The sequence below is a fragment of the Lissotriton helveticus genome, chromosome 5_1 (assembly GCF_964261635.1).
Source record: "Lissotriton helveticus chromosome 5_1, aLisHel1.1, whole genome shotgun sequence".
Taxonomy (NCBI): Eukaryota; Metazoa; Chordata; class Amphibia; order Caudata; family Salamandridae; genus Lissotriton; species Lissotriton helveticus.
This window is the reverse complement of record NC_136065.1, coordinates 212,518,746-212,537,802: the sequence shown is the minus strand read 5'-3', so window position 1 is coordinate 212,537,802 and position 19,057 is coordinate 212,518,746. Positions and strand designations below refer to the sequence as shown.

At 47.5% G+C, this 19,057-nt stretch overlaps 1 protein-coding gene across 1 annotated transcript in view; it reads left to right on the top strand.

Annotated features, from left to right (window-relative positions):
• LOC144754335 (glutamine synthetase-like) overlaps positions 1-18,719 on the top strand; it is a 136,091-nt gene extending 117,372 nt beyond the window's left edge. The window contains exons 6-7 of the mRNA XM_078642024.1: positions 16,380-16,579; positions 17,315-18,719. Of these exons, the coding sequence (XP_078498150.1) occupies positions 16,380-16,579; positions 17,315-17,636 (522 nt within the window). The 3' untranslated portion in view covers positions 17,637-18,719. The remainder of the gene's footprint in view (positions 1-16,379; positions 16,580-17,314) is intronic.
• The last annotated feature ends 338 nt before the right edge of the window (positions 18,720-19,057 follow it).

Below are 19,057 nucleotides of genomic sequence, written 5' to 3'. Positions count from 1 at the left end.
TCAGTATTTGTTGTCCAGAATTGCGCCAGCACCTGTTGAGGTGTGACTCCTTTTGTCCTTGGAAGCTTGCAGAGGAAGCAGACCGCTGGGAGAGCGCAAGAGGTTCTCTAGAGTCATTGGTGAGTGACTCCAAAAGTAGTGGTTCAGGTATCTTCCAGCCCAGCGTGGTGGAAGAGGCTCAGTGTAGCCCAGCTAGGTCCCAGGATAGCGAGGAGGGTGTAGGGGCTCACTGCCTGGCTCAGTGGAGCAGGAGTGAGGGGGAGACCGAGGGTCCCCAGACGCCCGAAGCCCTGCCTCAGGACTTGGATGGTTTCTGTAGGGAACACCAGGTTGGGGACCTAGGCTGTCCTGTTAGTCCATTTGAGGAAGATCTCCTAGTGAGTAGAGGACCTGGAGCGTCTGTAACCAGAGCTCCTGTGGTTCTAGAGTCTGGCAGTACCGCTCCGGTAGGGAGGGTACAGGAGTCCAGCGTGAGGAATGATTGGGGGATGAGTTTCCCAGTGGATGCATCAGTGGACCAGGGACTAGCCAGTTGGGCTAGATCTTCTTAGGGGGACCCGGGTGGCGCCACTTCTGGTCTGGGGGATCTTCGCGCACTGTCAGGTGGACAGGGGACGGGAGATCTGCGCCAGACAGACAGTCACACAACATATGTGTCATTTGTTAGCCTCAGGGGGATGGTGTGTGAATCCCCAGAAGTCCTGGAGTGCCAGGCAATTGTTCCACCAAAGGATTTAGACCAGAGGTTGGGAGTCCAGGTTCAGGATCAGTCTGACCTGAAGGGTAGGACGACTGTAACCGTGTCCTGACCGGTTCTTCTTCCAGAGGAACTTCTCCAGTTGGGAGAGGGCAGACCTCTGGAAGGGGGTGCAGAGGGTGGGAGAGCCCACCTCTGACCCCGGTGCAACCTGAGGGGTTAAACCCTGGGTTAGAGTGGCGTTGTAAGGGTACCCCTCGCAGGAGGAGGCGGAACACTAGAAGAAGAGGTAGGGGGAGGAGAGCCTTCCCTGAGACTCCTGGTCCGCCTGAGGTTGTAGACTCTAGGCTGGAGAACCAGTGGCAGTCTAGTCCTGTCTTGCAGACAGGAAGAGTGGAGAATGGCTACTATGTGCCAGGGGTTACTACCCCCGCTCTGCGAATAGGCAAGGACCAGTGGCACCTGGGTGGCCCAGGGCCTGGTCCTGGCCGCGGACAGCTCGGGAGTACCAGTGGGGTAGCCCAGTTGGTCCAGACAGTGGTTTGAGAAGGAATCCCATGGGTTCACCAAGGCGTAGAACAGGAGGGTGTCCCTGCAGTTGCGGGCCCGCGTCCGTGTTCTATCGCCCCAAGCAGGGAAGTCCATCACGGTGGTGATTGGTCTACCCTGCGTTTTGGCTGGAAGGGGGTTGTGTTGGACTTGGCCCTTCTGGCAGGTTCACCCCTAAACTTTTTGCTTTTAATGATGACCTGGTGATGGTGATTTTTTGGGTTCTGCGCACTTTCACTGTGTCCCAGTGGAAAGTGCGTGCGCACTTCGAGTGCATGTGGTGAGATAGGCCTGCCCTCCCATAGGAATGCATGGGGAATGTATGTGTCCCTGGTAGTTCCTGATGCGTGGGGTGTACAGGCTCGAGTCTGGTATGTGTGGACTTGTGTGATTGAATGCTGCGTGATGATGTATGCAGCATGAATGTGTCTAGTGGGGAAGTGCCACTTCTAGACATTGATGTACGTGTGCTGTGAGGGTGCTGGCGTGTGATTGGCTGGAGCTGGCTGGGATGCCAGGCTCCAGGATGTCTGGATGGGTCTGCCCAGTGGTGAGTGCTGGGATCAGCATGCTGATGGCTGGGGAGGAGTGTACCTGTGTCCTGAATGAGGCTGGGTTTTCCCCAGACAATGCTGGCTCCGCCCCCTGTGGTGCGACTGATGACCCTAGCCCTGCCAGTGAATAGAGTGAGGTGATGAGCACATCAAGAGTGCTCACCAACCAGCTGCGACTGGTTTTCCCCCTCACCCTGTGCAAGAACAAAGGAATGTGGTGTATAAAAATGGGGCTGTGACCCCACAGAAGTTGTTCTCTTCCAGGATCCTGCCAGAGGGGGCTGCTGCTGTTGCTGGGGCCAGGAGGACCGCCACTTGGACTGTCTCCCTGCCTGGAGACCCAGTGAGCTGGCTCTGGGCCCTGCCTTGCCCCCCTGCCTGCCTCCAGACCCTGCTGGAGCTTTGTCCTTGCTCCTAGCGCTGGGGAGCGCTTTTCCTGGCCCCTGGCGCCTGGGAGCGCGTCCCTTTCACTGCTAGCGCTGAGGGAGCGCTTTATAGCGACAGGGACTTCCTTTTATTCCCCTTTAGCGCTGGGAGCGCTTTACTGGCCTTTATAGCGCTTGGGAGCGCTTTGTTCGTTAAGACCGGTGCCCACCCGGCATATTCCCCGCCAGGGATTCTGTAACTCCTAAGCGGCTGCCCACGCCGCACATTGGCCGGTATTTAATTAGTTAATCGTGAGGGAGCCTACCCCTCGGATATTGATAGCCCGCCTGCCTGCCTAAAACGGGCCGCCGCGCTGCCCGCGACGACCCGGAAGCATTGGGCCTGCTGACCAACTGCAGCGCAGCCCGAGACGAGCTAACCGGAAGTCCCGCCCCCGAAAACCGGAAGCGGACGGGAGTCCACCCCGCGCTCCGGGGTGGCAGAGAGAACTCCGTGTTGAGAAGAGGCGGCCGGGACTGAGCAGGTGAGGTCTGCGGGGCTCCCGTGCCCGGTAGAACCCCGCCTACTGCCCAGTCCGGCCTGCCGCCGCAGCGAGGCTCCCGTGGTGGAGGAGAGCCCCGCAGTCACCGGCGAAGAGGACCGCGACTGCCAGAAGGAGCCCCCGCCTGCAGAAGTGCCGGTAAGTGAAGCCGGCTGGGCGGGAGCTCCGAGTCCAGGGCAGCTTGGAGAGAGGGGGGACGTTGGGGCACATTGCCGGTGCCTGCCCCCCCTCCAGTGTGTAGAGCCTGTTGAGGCTCGGGGGGCATTTTCGTTTGCTGAGAGCCCAGCGAGGCTCTTGGGGGTGCAGTTTGGCCATTTCCAGAGTTGCTCTGCAAGAGAAGAGCAGGCAATTCCAACGACGGGGCATTTGTTCTTCGAGCCACGAGGGGTTCAGCCGCCACAATTGTCTTTGAGAGCCCTTAGAGGCTCAAGGAGGGCATTTTGTATCCCGAGCCCGAGAGGCTCTTGAGTCCCACATCAGTTGTTTCCAGAGCCCAGCGAGGCTCAAAGGGCCAGTCATTTGTCTAGAGCCCTGGGAGGCTCAGGGGGAGAATTTATTTCTTCAGAGCCTGCGAGGCTCCCGCCTTTGACCCCATCATTGTTTCACAGCTGCCCAGCACTTTGTGGGCAGCTGCCACGTTTAGGCCCCTGACTTTGGGACACAGGGCGTCCTAGCCCTAGAGAGGCCAGTTGGCCTAGGGACAGTCACAGGTTGTGGCTAATGTGATTCTGGCGCATTTATGATTTATGTGCCAATGTGATTACTGCGCAATTGTTATTGCTACACCTCTGAATGTATTGTTGATGCATCATGTGTTTCCCTTCCCTGCACCTCTGAATGTGTTTTAATGCGTCATGTGCCATGTTCTTACACCCTTACAGGTATTGTGATACTTAGGTGGTTGTTTTTCTCCTAGTGCAGGTGGTGCTAGTGAGGTCCTGCTTACCAGTAGTTACTGGTTGTGTGCTATTTTGTGCTACAGTGATTTTACATTCTATGTTTTATATTCTAAGTGCTATTTCTAAAAGTGTTACTTCAAATCAAATCATCTTTATTCGGTTTCCATTATTTTGAAAGCCATAAAAGTACACAATGACACAATAAAATATTAAAAAACGATCATTCTGTAACAAACAGTGTCTTAAGGACGCATTTATGGCAGTCCATATTATAGCGAAAGAGGGCTCTCAATCAGAGTTCATAAGTTCATTCGGTGCCTGATACATAATTTAAGGTACTGTGCAATAGATTTAGTCATTAGATCATTTTCAAGAAATTGTAATACCAAATAGGCAGGGCGACATTTACGAATTTTAAAAACTTTTAGTAATGGTATTATCCACTGCCTGCGTAGTGGTGTATAAAATTTACAAAAAAGCAGGACGTGAATTGTAGACTGTAGGGACATTTGGTCACAGGGGCACACAGAAATATTATGTGACCAGTCGTTCTTGTTAGAGAATGAAACCATATAATGGTATAAGTTAAACCTGAAACGGGTAAGAAGATACTTTTCATACTGGGTTAAGTCATACTGCAAGTACAGTTGGATGGTGGGAACGAGCTGTATTAATAAACATTGTTGAACTGATGGCTTCCCTATTTCACTCAACAACCGTAGTTGAGATAGGTGTGACAGACAAAGTAGTTTTAGTTCTTTTTTCGATATGTCTGTTACTGATAAAGGGTCATCAAAAAATCAATATCTGTTAGAAAGGATTTCACGTAGACCAACCATTTTATCTTTGTCATGTTGTCAAGTTTCATACAGTCCAGAATTATTGTTCTTGTAAGCTGGCATTGATCCGTTGCCCAGATTCTACGCCATAACATAATCGGTTGGATTTTAATGATGTCGGAAATATAATCCACTCCGAGTTCAAGATGGCATCCAAATGTGGTTGTACTTTTTGGCAAAGCCAATAAAAATTTTAAGAGGGAGTTTTCGACTTTTTGTAACTGTTCCACTTTTGTCATTCCCCAAACCCCTGCTCCAAAGATGGCTGTACTAATGCATTTAGCGTTGTATATCTTAATCATCTCGGCTGGAGGTCTTTTACCGAGACGTAAGGAGAATGCCTTCAATGCACCAACTGTTCTTATAAGGGCCAATTTTCGGGAATTAACCGCTTCTTTCCAATTAAATGCCTCGTCAATGGTGATGCCTAAATAAGGGTACGTGCTTGTTCTTTCGAGCGTACATAGATTTTCTTTACTTTTTTACCCTTGGTACCGGCATGCATCACGTATGTTTTCTTTATGTTGACTTTTAGGTTCAGGCTGGTCATAAAAGAGCAGTAGTTATTTAAAGCCCGTTGAAGCTGGACTGGAGTTCGGGCAAGAATTACCGCGTCGTCGGCGTATAATAGAGCTGGAATCTGCCGACGACCGGCTTCTGGGAAATCTTTTACATCCTTTAACATTGCAGCCTCTAGACCGTTAGTGTAAAGCGTGAATAGGAAAGGGGCCAGCACACAGCCTTGTCTTACCCCCTTCTGTATTGGAAAACTGTCAGTTAATTGTCCACCTGTCCCAAATCTGACCCTACCCGTGGCTCCTGTGTATAATTTGCGGAGAAAGTCGATTATAGATGGTTCAATCCCCATTTGCAGCATTATAGACCAAAGTTTTGAATGTTCAACACAGTCAAACGCTGCTGTGAGGTCAACGTAAACCATATGTAGGCAGGATCCTTTCGCACTTACATATTTTCCAGCCAGTAGTGTTAGATTTAGGACTTGGTCCACTGTGCTCAGTCCTGTCCTAAACCCGTATTGTAGGTCTGACAGTGCCCCATGTTCTTTTGACCACTCCTGGAGTCGATCAAGAAGTATGCGCCCTGCCATTTTTCCGATCGAGTCCAGGAGGGAGATGGGACGGTAACAGGACGGACTGTCTCTGTTACCCTTCTTAAATATGGGGACGAGGGTCGAGGTAGACCAAGAATCAGGGGGATTGGTGTCACTACAACGCATGCTTTTACCACGCATGCCTTTACAACGCGGTTTTTACCACGCAGTCCATTACAACGCATAATGCTTTTAGGCGCTGGATAGTGAATTATTTAATTTACTATTCCAACTCCAGTCCCCGTGGATAGCAGGGAAGGTGTTGGATAGTATATTAAATACATTCCCTATCCTAGAGTGCCCCCCAGCGCATTGCGTTGTAATGGTTTGCGTGGTAAAAGTTGCGATGTAATGGTAGTGCGTTGTAAAAAATTTGTTGTAACCGTGCTACACCGAATCGGGGAGATCATTCTCCTTCGCCGCATTTAATACTTTGGTGAGGAGGGGGGACCAAAGGTCAGGTAGGAATTTATATAAGTCCATCGGTACCGAGTCTGGTCCTGGTGCTTTGCCAGATTTAGCAATCTTTATCGCCCTCGTCGTTTCATTGATTGTGAAGTGAATTGCTAGTGGATATTTCACCAGCGGAAGGGGGTCCGGGGGAGTTGAGTCTGTAAGTTTGTCCTCTTTAAAGACCCCTGAAAAGTGTTGCACCCAGTCCTCTGCATTTATGGCGACATCCAAGGATGGATCGTCATTATTTTCCGTTAGAAAGGGAGTTTTTACTATCTGCCAAAAAGCGGCACTATCTTTTAAAGTACTGCTTTTTAATAGTTCGGTCCAGAGATTTGCTTGTAGTTCCTTTTTCTTAATCTGATTGCCAGCGTATAAACCTTTCTTAATTTAATTACTTCTTCTCTATTTCTTTCTTTTTTGGCAAGAGCCCTCTTTAAATCCGAATAGGCTTTTGTGCAGTTCGTATTGAACCATCCCTTTCTTATAGTCTTATTTTGTTTGTTGTGCTTGGTTAATTCATTTCTTATATTTTTCACGATTTCGTTATAATTGTTCAAGATCTCTGTTGAAGTGGTGGAAGGGTCTAGGCACTTGTCTATTTCATTTCTACATATTTTTATTATTCTTGTAGTAGTAATTTCCGGGTCTATTTTGCCCCATTTTAAGGTGTAGCCTTAGTCCAGTGTTGTTACTTCCTGATGGAGCAAGCTAAAATAAGCCTTGTCTATTTTCTTTCGTTGATCAAGTTCTTGATAGGTCAGTATGAGTGGAAAATGGTCGCTTAATGCGTTATTGTGCACCTCGAAGGTCTTAATACATTGAGCTTTAATATTAGATACTAGTATATAGTCTATTAAAGTTTCAGAGCCTCTGCCATGAAAAGTTGGAGTAAATTGAGTTATGGGGGTCTTTATCATATTAGCAAATCCTATATCTAGTTCCGTCATGGTAGCCTGAATGTTGTTGCCTTCGGTGGTATGGGAAAAGTGAGTTAAGCAATTTCCTTCTTCATCTGTGATCCCACAAATGGAGGTGTCTCTTCTGTTACATAAGTGAAGGTTGAAGTCTCCGCCCCAAATTATTGTGTGTGAGTCCTTGACGTATTTTGTTTTAAGATCGTTGGTCTGATTGGTAATTTCGTTTATGACCTTAATCAACTCCGTCGGGCTCATGTTGTTGTAGAAGTTTATAATAGTATAAACCTCTTGATTAGTTCCTCGAATGTTAATAATCTGAAAATTCTGATGTAATGTTACAGGAGTTGTTTCACAGCAAGGCCAAAGGTTGGAAATATATATTATTAGACCACCTTTGCTTCTCCCTGAGTGAGATCTTATTGCTTTGGAGAAGTATGTTTTATAACCCAGGAGATGGATTGGCTCATTAAGCCACGTCTCCTGGAGACAAATTACATCATTCAAGTCAACCAGTTCACGGAAGCTTTTTTCAGAATGTTTAGTCGCTAGCCCCGCAACATTCCAGAATAGTACCCTTTTGTCAGGGTTTGCTGCAGTAACGGCTGGTATCTTTTTCAGAACACTAGTTTCTTCAGGTTGAATAGGTTGTAGTTCAGGTGTCGAATTTAGAGCGTTTACCTGCGCCCGTGGGGCGATTTGTGACTCTGTCGAGGGTCTGGTGTGAGCCTTGAGAGGGTATTTCGGCTCTTGTATCATAGTATGCTTCTGTGATGGTGGTCAATCGACCATCTCTAAGCAACTGTAGCTATTGAAAGTTGGTATTCCTCCCCATGGTTCCCTGTATGGTAATTGCTGAGCCCTCCTGCCATAGGTATTCCAGTCACCCCGGTCTTTATGATCATGCCCCCATTCTCCTTGAGACCAGCCTCTTTGATTGTTTCCATATCCCCAATCACCCTGGTTCCAATTTCTCTGCCCATAGTCAGACTGGTTCCAAGACCAGTTTGAGGGCCAGTTAGGGTCCTCAAAACGATGACCTTGTCGAGGGTAAAAAAAGGATAGGCGTTTTACGTTTATTCCTCCATTGTTTCCCAGTGAGTCCCAGGCGCATATATGATCCACAGCACAGGGATTTTCAAAGTTGACTATTATACAGTCACCTGGAATTGTTTTTGGTTGGTGACCTATCCATGAGGCCCTTCTCACTGTGGTGATTCTGGTAACATAGTTATGCTGATAAGGTCTATTAATATTCAGCCAGTGACGAGTTTTATTTAGTAGGGACCAGGTTGGTTCGTCTGTGTCGTTACTTAGTTCTGGAACCCCTGTTAGGATGACTACGAAGGGGGCTGCCTCCGGTGGGAGGTTTACTGGTTTGGGCCATCTTTTTTTTAAGCGATCAGGTTTGTAGTTATGCCTCTGTGACTGGTCATGGTGAGGAGTGGTTGGTACTAGTGGTCTGGCGGGGGCATTTACTGCGGGGGCATTAACTGGTAGTTGATTTTGTAGGCCTGAAGCTGATTTGGGGGGTTCTTGGGGAGTCTTAATTTTTGATAAGGAAGATGAGTTGTTTAAATTTTTCACGGGATCTCCTGTTTTAATGATTAAAGTATTTGTTGTAGCCTTGTTGTTAACTGGTAGTTTTGAGTTATTAGTAGGATTTGCGTTTTTAAATGCATTTTTTGGTCCTGCCGGGTTTAAGAGATCTTGAGTTCTTAGATTTGAAGGTGTTTTTAAGGTAGCAGTTAATATCGCTACTTGCTTCTCTATTATTTCTAGGCTTTTTTGAATAGGTTGTAGCTGATGTTTGACTATTTCAGCTATTTCTTTTAACAGGAAGGATTGTGTATCAACATTGTTGAAAGTTCTTACTGGGCGTGAAACTGAATTTTCATTGTGGGTCTGGATGAAGTTAGCACCGTCAGTATGGTTTTCAACTATGACTACATCAGAATTAGTATTACTGTTAATTTCTGTGACTTCGGTAGATTTAGTATTGATCTGATTTTGCTCTTTGTTTAGCTCACAGGATTTTGAAAGTGAATTAAGTTCAGAGGTTGCAGTGTCTTTGTTTTCGGAATTTTTTGAGTGTATTCCTTTATGTTGCGGGTGTTTCGGGATTGCTCCTTCCCTTATCCCTCTTATTTCACTCTGTGTGAGTTCATTTTGCAATAACTGCGGGCTTGCAAAGATATCAGGGGTTTGCTCAAGACCCTGAGTCAGTTGTGAATCTGATAATTGTGAGGATACTGAGAGGTCAACTGAATTAGGGAGTGCATGAATGTCCGCGTGTGATTCCATCATGGTTATATTTGGCGTTCGTGCCTGAGCCAGCGGACCCATTGACGATCGTCTTGCTTGATCTAATTCGTAAGAGACTCGTCGGTCAATCAACATTACTGTTTGGTCGATGGTTTGATTCACTTTTGTGATGAATTGATCTATAGGGCCTACTGAGGACGCCAAATTTTTGCGTGTTTTGCTCCGGGAGCCCCTTGAAGACATTGTATGTAAATTGACAGGGCAAAAGACAGATATCGGTTAACTCAAACTTATGAATCATGAGGACTATGTAATCCCTCCCCGGGAGACGTGGTATTCCTTTCTTGGGAGTTTACCTTACAATAGTTGTTAGAGGGTGGGCCCAGCCCAGTCTTCTCCGGTCTGTGACGGGCTAGGACAGGCCCACCCTTGGCCCAGGCTTCGCCCCGGGCTACGACCAGCGCGCGTCCCGCGGTGCGCGTTATTGGGCTTGATTAAATTCAAGGTGTAAGAGGGGAGGCGTGGCACTGGGAGGGGGCTGTTGATGGTGAATGCTGGTCCTCGCAGTCCAGGGGGCCGCGCCTCTCACCTCCTCTGCGGCCACGAAGTTGGTCTTCTCCTCGCGCTGGTTTCTGTGGCAGTGGAAAGGCTGGAAAGCTACTCCTGTAGCGAAGGGCGATACTGTCAGATCAAGAACACCTCTAGCGAGCGGCTCCCGCGTAGCGGGGGCCGCGAGAGGTAAGAAGCGATCAGCGGGAGGCGTGGCACTGGGAGGGGGCGCGGCTCAGGCGGGAAGAGGAACCAGCTGTTGATGGTGAATGCTGGTCCTCGCAGTCCCGGGGGCCGCGCCTCTCACCTCCTCTGCGGCCACGGAGTTGGTCTTCTCCTCGCGCTGGTTTCTGTGGCAGTGGAAAGGCTGGAAAGCTACTCCTGTAGCGAAGGGCGATACTGTCAGATCAAGAACACCTCTAGCGAGTGTTACTTCTAAAAGTGCTGATTCCGGACAGTGGTCCAGGTCGCCCTGTCTTGTACATATCCCCTGTAAATTCTGCCCGTGCCTGTTGGCACATTGTAAAGTGTGTGTTTTAATCTAATGTGTTTTGGTGTAATACAAAGGCTATTTTTATATAACCTTGTGTAGAGTTTCCTTTGTGGTGGGCCTCGGTGTTGTTGCTGGGGTGCGTGCGCAAATACTTAACTCACATCGCCTCCAAGTTTAGCCTTGCTGCTCGCGCCACGTTACCTAGAGGGTGAGCAGGGGTTATCTTGGCGTGTAACTCCCTTGCCCTGACTTAAGAGTGGTGGTCTCTGACTGATTTTGGCGCAAGCCCTGGCCAGCCAGGGATCCCATTTCTAACACAAAGTGATTATCTTTCTGGATTATACCTTGGAAGTCCAGCGCCGCCGTGCGTCCTTCATGTCGATCAAAAAAGAGTTAAGATCAGAGGGACTCCAGTACTCCCTGTTGTTCCCAGCCAAGCTAAGAATAATATTGGATGGTAGCACTCATTTCCATGATACCCCGGAGGAAGCATGGGCATGGTTGGAATCTTACAGGGCTGGAATGCCAGGCCCCGGAGTTTTCGGGGAAATTTCAACTGCGCAAGTCGCAACGGCTTCGACGACGACGGCGGGATCCACTGAAACCATCGATGTCACAAACTGCAGTAGAGCGACAGGGGTGCTGGAGGCGGTGTCAGCTTTATCGGGAGAACAAATATTGCAGTCGCCAGAGTGCACGGACTCAGAGAAGGACAAAGCACATTCTGACACTGAGATCTCTGAGGCGGAAAGTCTCCGTTTGCTACAGGTCATGCCGGCCACAGCAGATGGACTACTGGATGAGTAATGGTTTGCAGTCTGGGAGGTTGTTGCGGAACTGTTGGGAGCTGGGAAGAGGCTTGTGAACACTGCTACAGCTGAGGGGTTCTATTGCTTGGAAACGTGTGGGAGAGGGTAGATCAGGGGTCGCTCTGCGATGCCAGATTTGTTTAATATGTTGGTGCTCTGTAGCTTCTGGAGGGATGTGCAAGTGTGAAGAGGATTCTGTGTTTAACTGGGGGATCAAAGTGGGGTTACTCTTGGAGTGTATGTTTTTGCACGTTGGCACTGAGCACCCCCCATTGCCCATAAGGCATGCCCGCAGTGACTACTGGTGAGCTTAGGTATGTGTTGATTGTTGGCATGGTTTGGATGGGGACTAGCAGTTTTGTCCTAGGACCTGTTCTTGGAGGGGTGAGTGGGCTGGGGAGTTGGAAGTATGGTTGGGAAGGGAGGATCACCGGTGTGTTTACTTTGGTTCGAAACGACATGAGAATGCTATTTTACTATGATGGGGGCGGTACCTGATTTACGTTGTGTCACTAGGAATGTAAGGGGGCTACACACAATGAGGAGGCGCCATAAGATTCATGCGTATTTGGTTAGGAGAGGAGTACATATATTATTTTACAGGTCCGGTAGTATTGGGAGGGGATTTTAATTCCATAGTGGATGTCTCTCAGGACAGGTCACACCCCCCTGGCAGATTCCCCTATCCTCAGATTGGCCAAATATAGGCTGGATTGGCAGACCAGGTGGAACTTAGTGAACATATGGCGAATCCACCACCCGCGAGACCGGGACTATTCCTACTTCTCGGCAATGCATGAACTACATGGTTGACTTGATGCAGTCTTATGTTCAGCATCGATTGTGCCTTCCATAATCCACTCTGAATATCTTGCTAGGACACTGTCCGATCACAACCCGTTGTTGGTTACTATGCACTGGATGGCGATGAAATCCGACATCCCCACTTGGAGATTGCGCCCTGAAACGTTCGACGATCCGTTTTTTCAAAGGGAGATTGGAGAGGGGATAGTACATTATTTTAATGAAAATACGGGGACAGCTTCCACTAGGGCACTGAAGTGGGACGCCTTTAAGGTGGTGATAAGGGGGCTCTGTATCAGTAAACATGTGGGGGTGCGGAAGGTGTTGCTGCAGGACGTAGACAGGGCAGAGAGCAGATTGCGGTCAGCTGAACAAGCACGGCCTGAGCATCCCGAAGTACAAGCAGAAGTAGTGGAGGCGAAAGAGGCAGTGGCCAAGGATGTAGAGAGACTACGCTGCTTTGATTATAAAAATTATGTTACGAAGGCTCATGCTGAGGGGGACAAGGCGGGGACGCTGTTAGCGTGGTTAGCCAACCCTACTACACGTGGCTCTCCAATCATGGCGCTGAAAGAGCAAGATGGTAGCACCATTTATACTCAGCGAGAGATTATGGCTCGGTTCTTGGCTTATTATGAAGCGTTGTATGGGAGCTCGCTGGTGGCGGGGAACTCAGAAATTGACGTCTTTTTGGAGAGCGTGCCCCTCCCGCATCTGTAAATGTAATGTAAATGTATTGCGACTTATATAGCGCACGTATCACCCGAAGGTATCAAGGCGCTTGCTTAGGGAACCCGTCCTGGTATTCCCCTGTGAGATACCCCGGCAGGGTATCCACAAGGTGAAAGCCAGGCATCCCGCCGCGAGGGGCCGTAGTGGAGATTAAGCAAGCTATTGCCCAGAGTCGCAGAGTGTGACCCCGTGAGTCGAGTAGGCACCGGAGCGAGAATTGTCGAGTCCGTGGAATTTTTGAGCCCGAGACCCGCCGAGGCGGGGAATCGAACCCTGGTCCACAGCCGATCTCAGCTTCCGGGTCTGCCGCCTCTAACCACTGAGCCACGCTTCTCCACATCTGGAGGTGGAACAAGCGACATGTTTGGGCCGCGCCATAACAATTGAGGAAATTAGGAGTGCAATTAAGAATATGGCTCGCAATAAAACTCCGGGTGTAGATGGTTTGCCGATAGAATTCTACTGGCGGTATGTGGACTTACTGGCTCCGCGGTTGTTGGAGGTTTATAGTGAGGCGCGTGACCTGGGTAAACTTCCTATGACAATGAGAGAGGCTCTCGTTATCCCATTGCTGAAACCTAGGCGGGAGGGTACAGACACGGCGGCCTACGGACCACTACCAATGCTGTCCACTGACTATAAGATCTTGAGTCGGATATTGGCGTCTCGTCTCCTGCAACATATTACCGTTTTGGTTCATGGGGATCAGGCTGGGTTTATCCCAACTAGACACACGGCCACAAACGTGCGGAGACTGATAAGGATTTTTGGGGAGGACCATCCTGGCTCACCTGGGGCCACGATACTTTCAGTGGACATAGAGAAGGCCTTCGATAGTTTGAAATGGTTGTACTTATATAAGACGATGGGGCGTTTTGGATTGGGAGATGCATTTGTGCATTGGACGAAGGTGTTGTACACCTCCACAGTGGCTAGGGTGAAAGTGGGAGCGTTAATCTCGCCCCGCTACCAAGTGTCCCAAGGGACAAGGCAGGGCTGCCCACTTTCTCCACTATTGTTCGCTCCGGCTAAAGAACCTTTGGCAGCGAGAGCTAGGTTGGGACAATGTTATGAGGGCCTGGAGTACAGACGGGGTCAGCAGTATATTTCGCTGTATGCGGATGATCTATTGATGTTTCTGGTGGATGCGGAAGGAGCGTTGGAGGGGGCTGCAAGCTTGTTGTCAGAGTTTGGTGACATTTCAGGACTAAGGGTGAATTGGGCTAAGACATGTTTATTCCCGGTGAAGCCTGGCGGGCTACCACCTATGGGGGTGCATATCTATCATGAGGTCAACGATCTGTTGGAAGGGAACATAGGGAGATGCGTGAGAGCTCTGAAAGGCAGCATGGTATTTTGGTCTACGCTTCCATTGTCAGTGATGGGTCGGATTGCCTTGTTGAAAATGGTAGCGCTACCTAGGCTGCTGTATTTTTTTAGAACGTTTCCCGTCTGGATACTGGGCTCTGTGTTTAAATTACTAAATACCATGATTGTAGGGTTCCTATGGGGATCTGGCAGGCGGAGAGGGGCCCTAACAACGCTGGTACGACCGAAGGTAGAAGGCAGGCTGGCGGTTCCTGACTTGGAGCTTTATTATTTGGCAGCTCAACTTCAGGTCTTGACGCAAGCAGTTGCAATGGAATTTGGAGGCCCTGGGAATTCAAAAGGTATAGGGATTCCGAGGCACGTTCTATCCTTTATAATATTACTACAAAAGCTTAACCTTAGGGAACTCTCATTAGAAGAGAAAACGTTGGGATTATGCTGGAATCGCATCCAACGTAGAGCAGGAGTGCTGCATCCATATGCACCTGAAATTCCGTTAGGGGTGATTACCGCGTTACCCCATGGTGGGGACTGGACGTCCTTGATGGAGTGGGAGCAGGCCGGGATCCAGGTACTGGGGGATTTATACGAGGATGGTGAATTACTGACCTATCAAGCACTGCAGGATTTTTGGTACACGCCGCTCTAGTGTATGCTATTCGGAAACATTGGAGGGAGGGATTGGTGGAGCCCAAAACAATGATGGCATGTCAGTATGTAGTGATGGCAGCAGGGACATTTAAAGCAGTTACGTGCCTTTACTCAAGAATTCTGAACGAGGGATTGACTCCACTGGATACATTGTGACTAAAATGGGAAGCAGGCATTGGGAAACACATACCAGAAACTACATGGGGGCATATTCTATGTAGGGCTTGGAAAAGTACCAGGAACACACGGTTTCAACTGGTGCACTTCTTTATACTACACAGAGCATATTTGACACCGGGTAAGATCCAGAAGTACTTTAAGGTTGATGATGCGGCATGTCCTCGGTGCGCAAATGAAGGGGCGGAATTAGAACACATGCTGTGGGAATGCCCAAAGCTGGGGGATTATTGGGAAGTAGTGGGAGGCCTGTTAAATGCAGTCACTGAGCATCAATTAGCTTTCGACATGGCAACATGTATATTACATTGGTTTCCTCATACCTCCAAGACAAAAGTAACAAGTACATTCGTAGATATGGGGTTGTTGCTGGTATCGAGAAAAATAACAATGCACTGGAAGTCGAAGGAGGGTCCCAACAGCATGAGGTGGAAGGCTGAGCTGACTAAATGGGCTGGTAGCGAGAGTGTTATTAGATTTCAACAGGCACGACGCTTGAACAACGAGAAAGCCCTAGACTCGGCGAAAGCATGGGAGGAATTGGTGCAATCTCTGTCCGCCCAACAGTCTGAGGAGGGGTAGATGTCAGAAGGAGTAACTTAGGGAGGCCCCTTGTACGACCATTGTGGGAAACCATTGGATAGTAGCTGGATCAAGAAACACGCTTTATATCTTGTGCTTAATGTGATACACACTGGTGAGGAGGGAGGGGGGTTAGTTTTGATTGGGTTTAGGAATAGTTTTGGAAGGTGGTTTTAGGTACTCTTTACTGAGAAGCATAATATGGTTGACATATGGACTGCCCCACCATTATCGTATTGTGGAACTGATGTATTCTTTGATAGCTTGGGAACTGATGTGATGAGGTGGAACTTGTATTAGACTCGGGGAGATTTGTGACTGTATTTGTCGACTGTACAGTATTTTGCACTGTTCTTGGAATGTAAACAATAAAATATGGTTTTTTTTTTTAAATAGTGAACTTTCAGTGGATGAGGAAAGGTTATATTTGCAACATGAAGGGCTTCTCTCCACATAGATAGCGCTCTGGAGTGTTAAATAGATCAAACCGTTTCCTTCCATTTTTGGGAAGAGACAAAGTGAAAGCTTTTTCTGAGCATCTGCCCAAGCCCTAAGGGACATTCAAGTAGACTAATGTCCTACACCGTGTGAAAAAGCAATTTGAGGAAACTAGGACTATGGTCAGAATCGAGGACAAGTTGTCAGGTAATGTTGCTGCTGCTCACTTTGGTGCCTCCATTTATTAGTTTGGTTGTACTAGCTGTGGTTGTCAGTGAATGGCTGAAGTTGAGTTGATGGCTCCGAGGTCAAGCAGTGGCCTAACATACGCATACACAAGAAAATTAACCCCGGAACCCTCCAACATGTTGTAGTATGGGTGTCAGTAGAATGGACCTGCAATGCTTTCTAAAGCTTCTAACTCCAGATGGAGATATGCTTTACTTTGGCAAACATCACAGTAAGCAAGAGGAAACCTTGACCCAAAGGAGTCCTTTAGCATAAGGCTTGGCACTGCCCCTTGATCATATTAATAAATTGATTTCCAAATGTGTCTCTTTGAGTAAAATCTAACCAGCAGTCCTGTTCCCTTTTGGTGCTCAGTGGGAGTTCCAAGTGGGTCCCTGCGAAGGCATTCTCATTGGAGATCACCTATGGATGGCTCGCTACATTCTGCACCGAGTGTGTGAAGACTTTGAGGTTGTGGCCACTCTGGATCCCAAGCCAGTGGCTGTAAACTGTCTCAGTGCTGGATGTCACACCAACTACAGCACTGAAGCTATGCGCAAGACAGGCGGGCTCAAGTAAGTCACTTGACCAAACTCTACTGTAGCTTTGTTTTAAGATTGTTATAATTCATGCTTTAGGACTAAAAGTCATAGAAGCTAATCTTGTGTTGTATCATGAAATGAGTAGTGTCTAAGTTCCAAATTATTTTCCTGCCCCAATATACAAAATTCCCCTGGATGGTACTTGTTTATGTGCTCAGCGGTACACCACTCTAAAGTAAAGTTATTTTCCCCTCTCGGAATGGTGCATTGCTGTCATTTGTATGATCTTCCAGTACACCTGGAAAGGGAAAGGGAGATGGGGAAAGAAGTTTGTGTTGTGATGAGGAAGCAATAGGATTTTACTGTAATATCTCCACGTGAGTGAATGGCCATAGTCTAAATGACTAGTGGAACAGCATTACTTTGTAGGCTGTGGGACACAGATGGCTGTCCACTATGTCTGTTACTTTGGGTTCTGCATATACAGAGGAATATGATGCAGTTGGTATGATAGCTTGTTAGTTTGAAAAAAAGCCCTTTGTGTGAAGAGTTTCTATGCAGATGTAAGCAACCATATGCCTAACTGAAGTTATATTTTTTGGATAGGCATGTGAGAGAGGTCACTCAACTTTAGCCTTCTGTGTGGCTAAACAGAAATGGCAAATGAAAATTGCTCATTCATTACAAAAGTGAAGGTCTGTACCATATATTAAAGTGTTAAGACCATATGTTGTTTAACCTAAGCTTTTCCCCTCTTCCTCTCTTCAGATACATTGAGGAGGCCATTGAGAAACTTAGTAAAAGGCACGAGTACCACATCTGTAAGTATGACCCCCACGGAGGCATGGACAATTCCAGGCGGCTAACTGGAGAAAATTGCACCTCCAGAATCCATGAGTTTTCTTCTGGTGTATCCAGATGGGGGACCAGCATCCGCATCCCACACCATGTGGGCCAAGAAGGCTTTGGCTATTTTGAAGACCGCCGACCTTCGGCCAACTGTGACCCTTATGCTGTCACAGAAGTCCTAGTGAGGACAATACTTCTCAATGAGACCAGCAGTGAAACTAGAGACTATAGCAATAATTAGTTTTTTAAATAGCCACATTCGCCCTGCACTCGTTTTCTGTAGTTTGTTTACCTGTACACCTCAAAAACTTTATTTTTATTCCAATATGCTTGTGTTCAAATTGCACTGGCGATAGGTGCATTCAAGTCACTTGGTTTTCTCACACCAGTCTGCAAATGGTACAATTGGCATGACCTAGCTTAACACCTCACAGGCAACCCAGGACCACCTGAATTACCTGGAATTCCAGTGTAGAAGTGGGGTATCAAATGCTAACTACCATATTTTTGCATGAGTATTAACGCAAATATATCCCAGTTGTTCTCACAATTTCCTTGGTGTGGGCTTCATCGACCCTAGCTGTCTCACCTGTTTGCACTTGTGTCCACAAGTTGACACTTGCTAGAGGGACTTCCATCAGACCGCTCTTGTGCTTCATTTGCTAACATCTGCTGTTCCTCACTAGAGTTTTTTTTATTAAGATATACAGGAGGGGATTACGTTTTTCTTTTCCTGGAGCACTCCACGAGAGTGCATGTATTTTCTTGCCCTCTACCTCGCTCGTGCTGTTTCCCCATCAGATCCCTGCCCTGTGCTTTTGCTGTTATTCCACACCCCTTCCAGCTTGGCTGTAACACTGCGGGAAAATGTGTGGATTTGCTGGGGTCTTAGTAAAGAGCCGATTTTATTTGGTTGCTTTTGTCTTATATCCTGTGTTCCACTTGTTGCATTAAAGTCCAGACTTAGGAACACAAAGACACCATTTATGGCGATATGCCCAGGTTGGTTGATGTACTGACTGAGTTGGTTTTGAGATAGAAGTTGCACTTAGCATGATTAGAACAGAGATATCTCTTCTTCTCCTTGAGGCAAATACACATCTTTCCTGAGCTGCTACAGATCACGAAATAGCTTGAGCATTAGTACGTTTGTAACATAAAATTAGATGTTGGCAAACATTTTCCTTTAAATGATGGCACTTCCTTATTCATGGATTTAAACTGTTGTTTTTTATGTCCCTTGCAACTAGTGTTGTAAGCATGCTGAATCATGTGCAATAGTTTTTTATTTAGTGCAGTTTCCTGTGTGAAAGGTATTTGTGAAAGAAACCATGCTTTTAAATAAATAATGAAAATATTGGATTCCATGTACCGTTTTTAAACTCGACGTCAACTGCTAGAAAGCAAAACAAAAACATGGCTGACCACAAAATCATATCTGGAAGATTTCAGAGGTCTGAATGGTTATAACTTATGGGGAGATGGGACAGTAGTGTTTTACCATGCCTGGTGATATCGGAACATTTAGGCAGATGTCAGGATGTCTGTCTGAAATTTACGAATTTTGCATGAATACACTGGCGCAGTAAAAGGACAAGCATTTGCAATGCAATAGGTCTCGCAGTTGTTAGAGTTTGAGCCATTGGCATTGTAAATGGCACT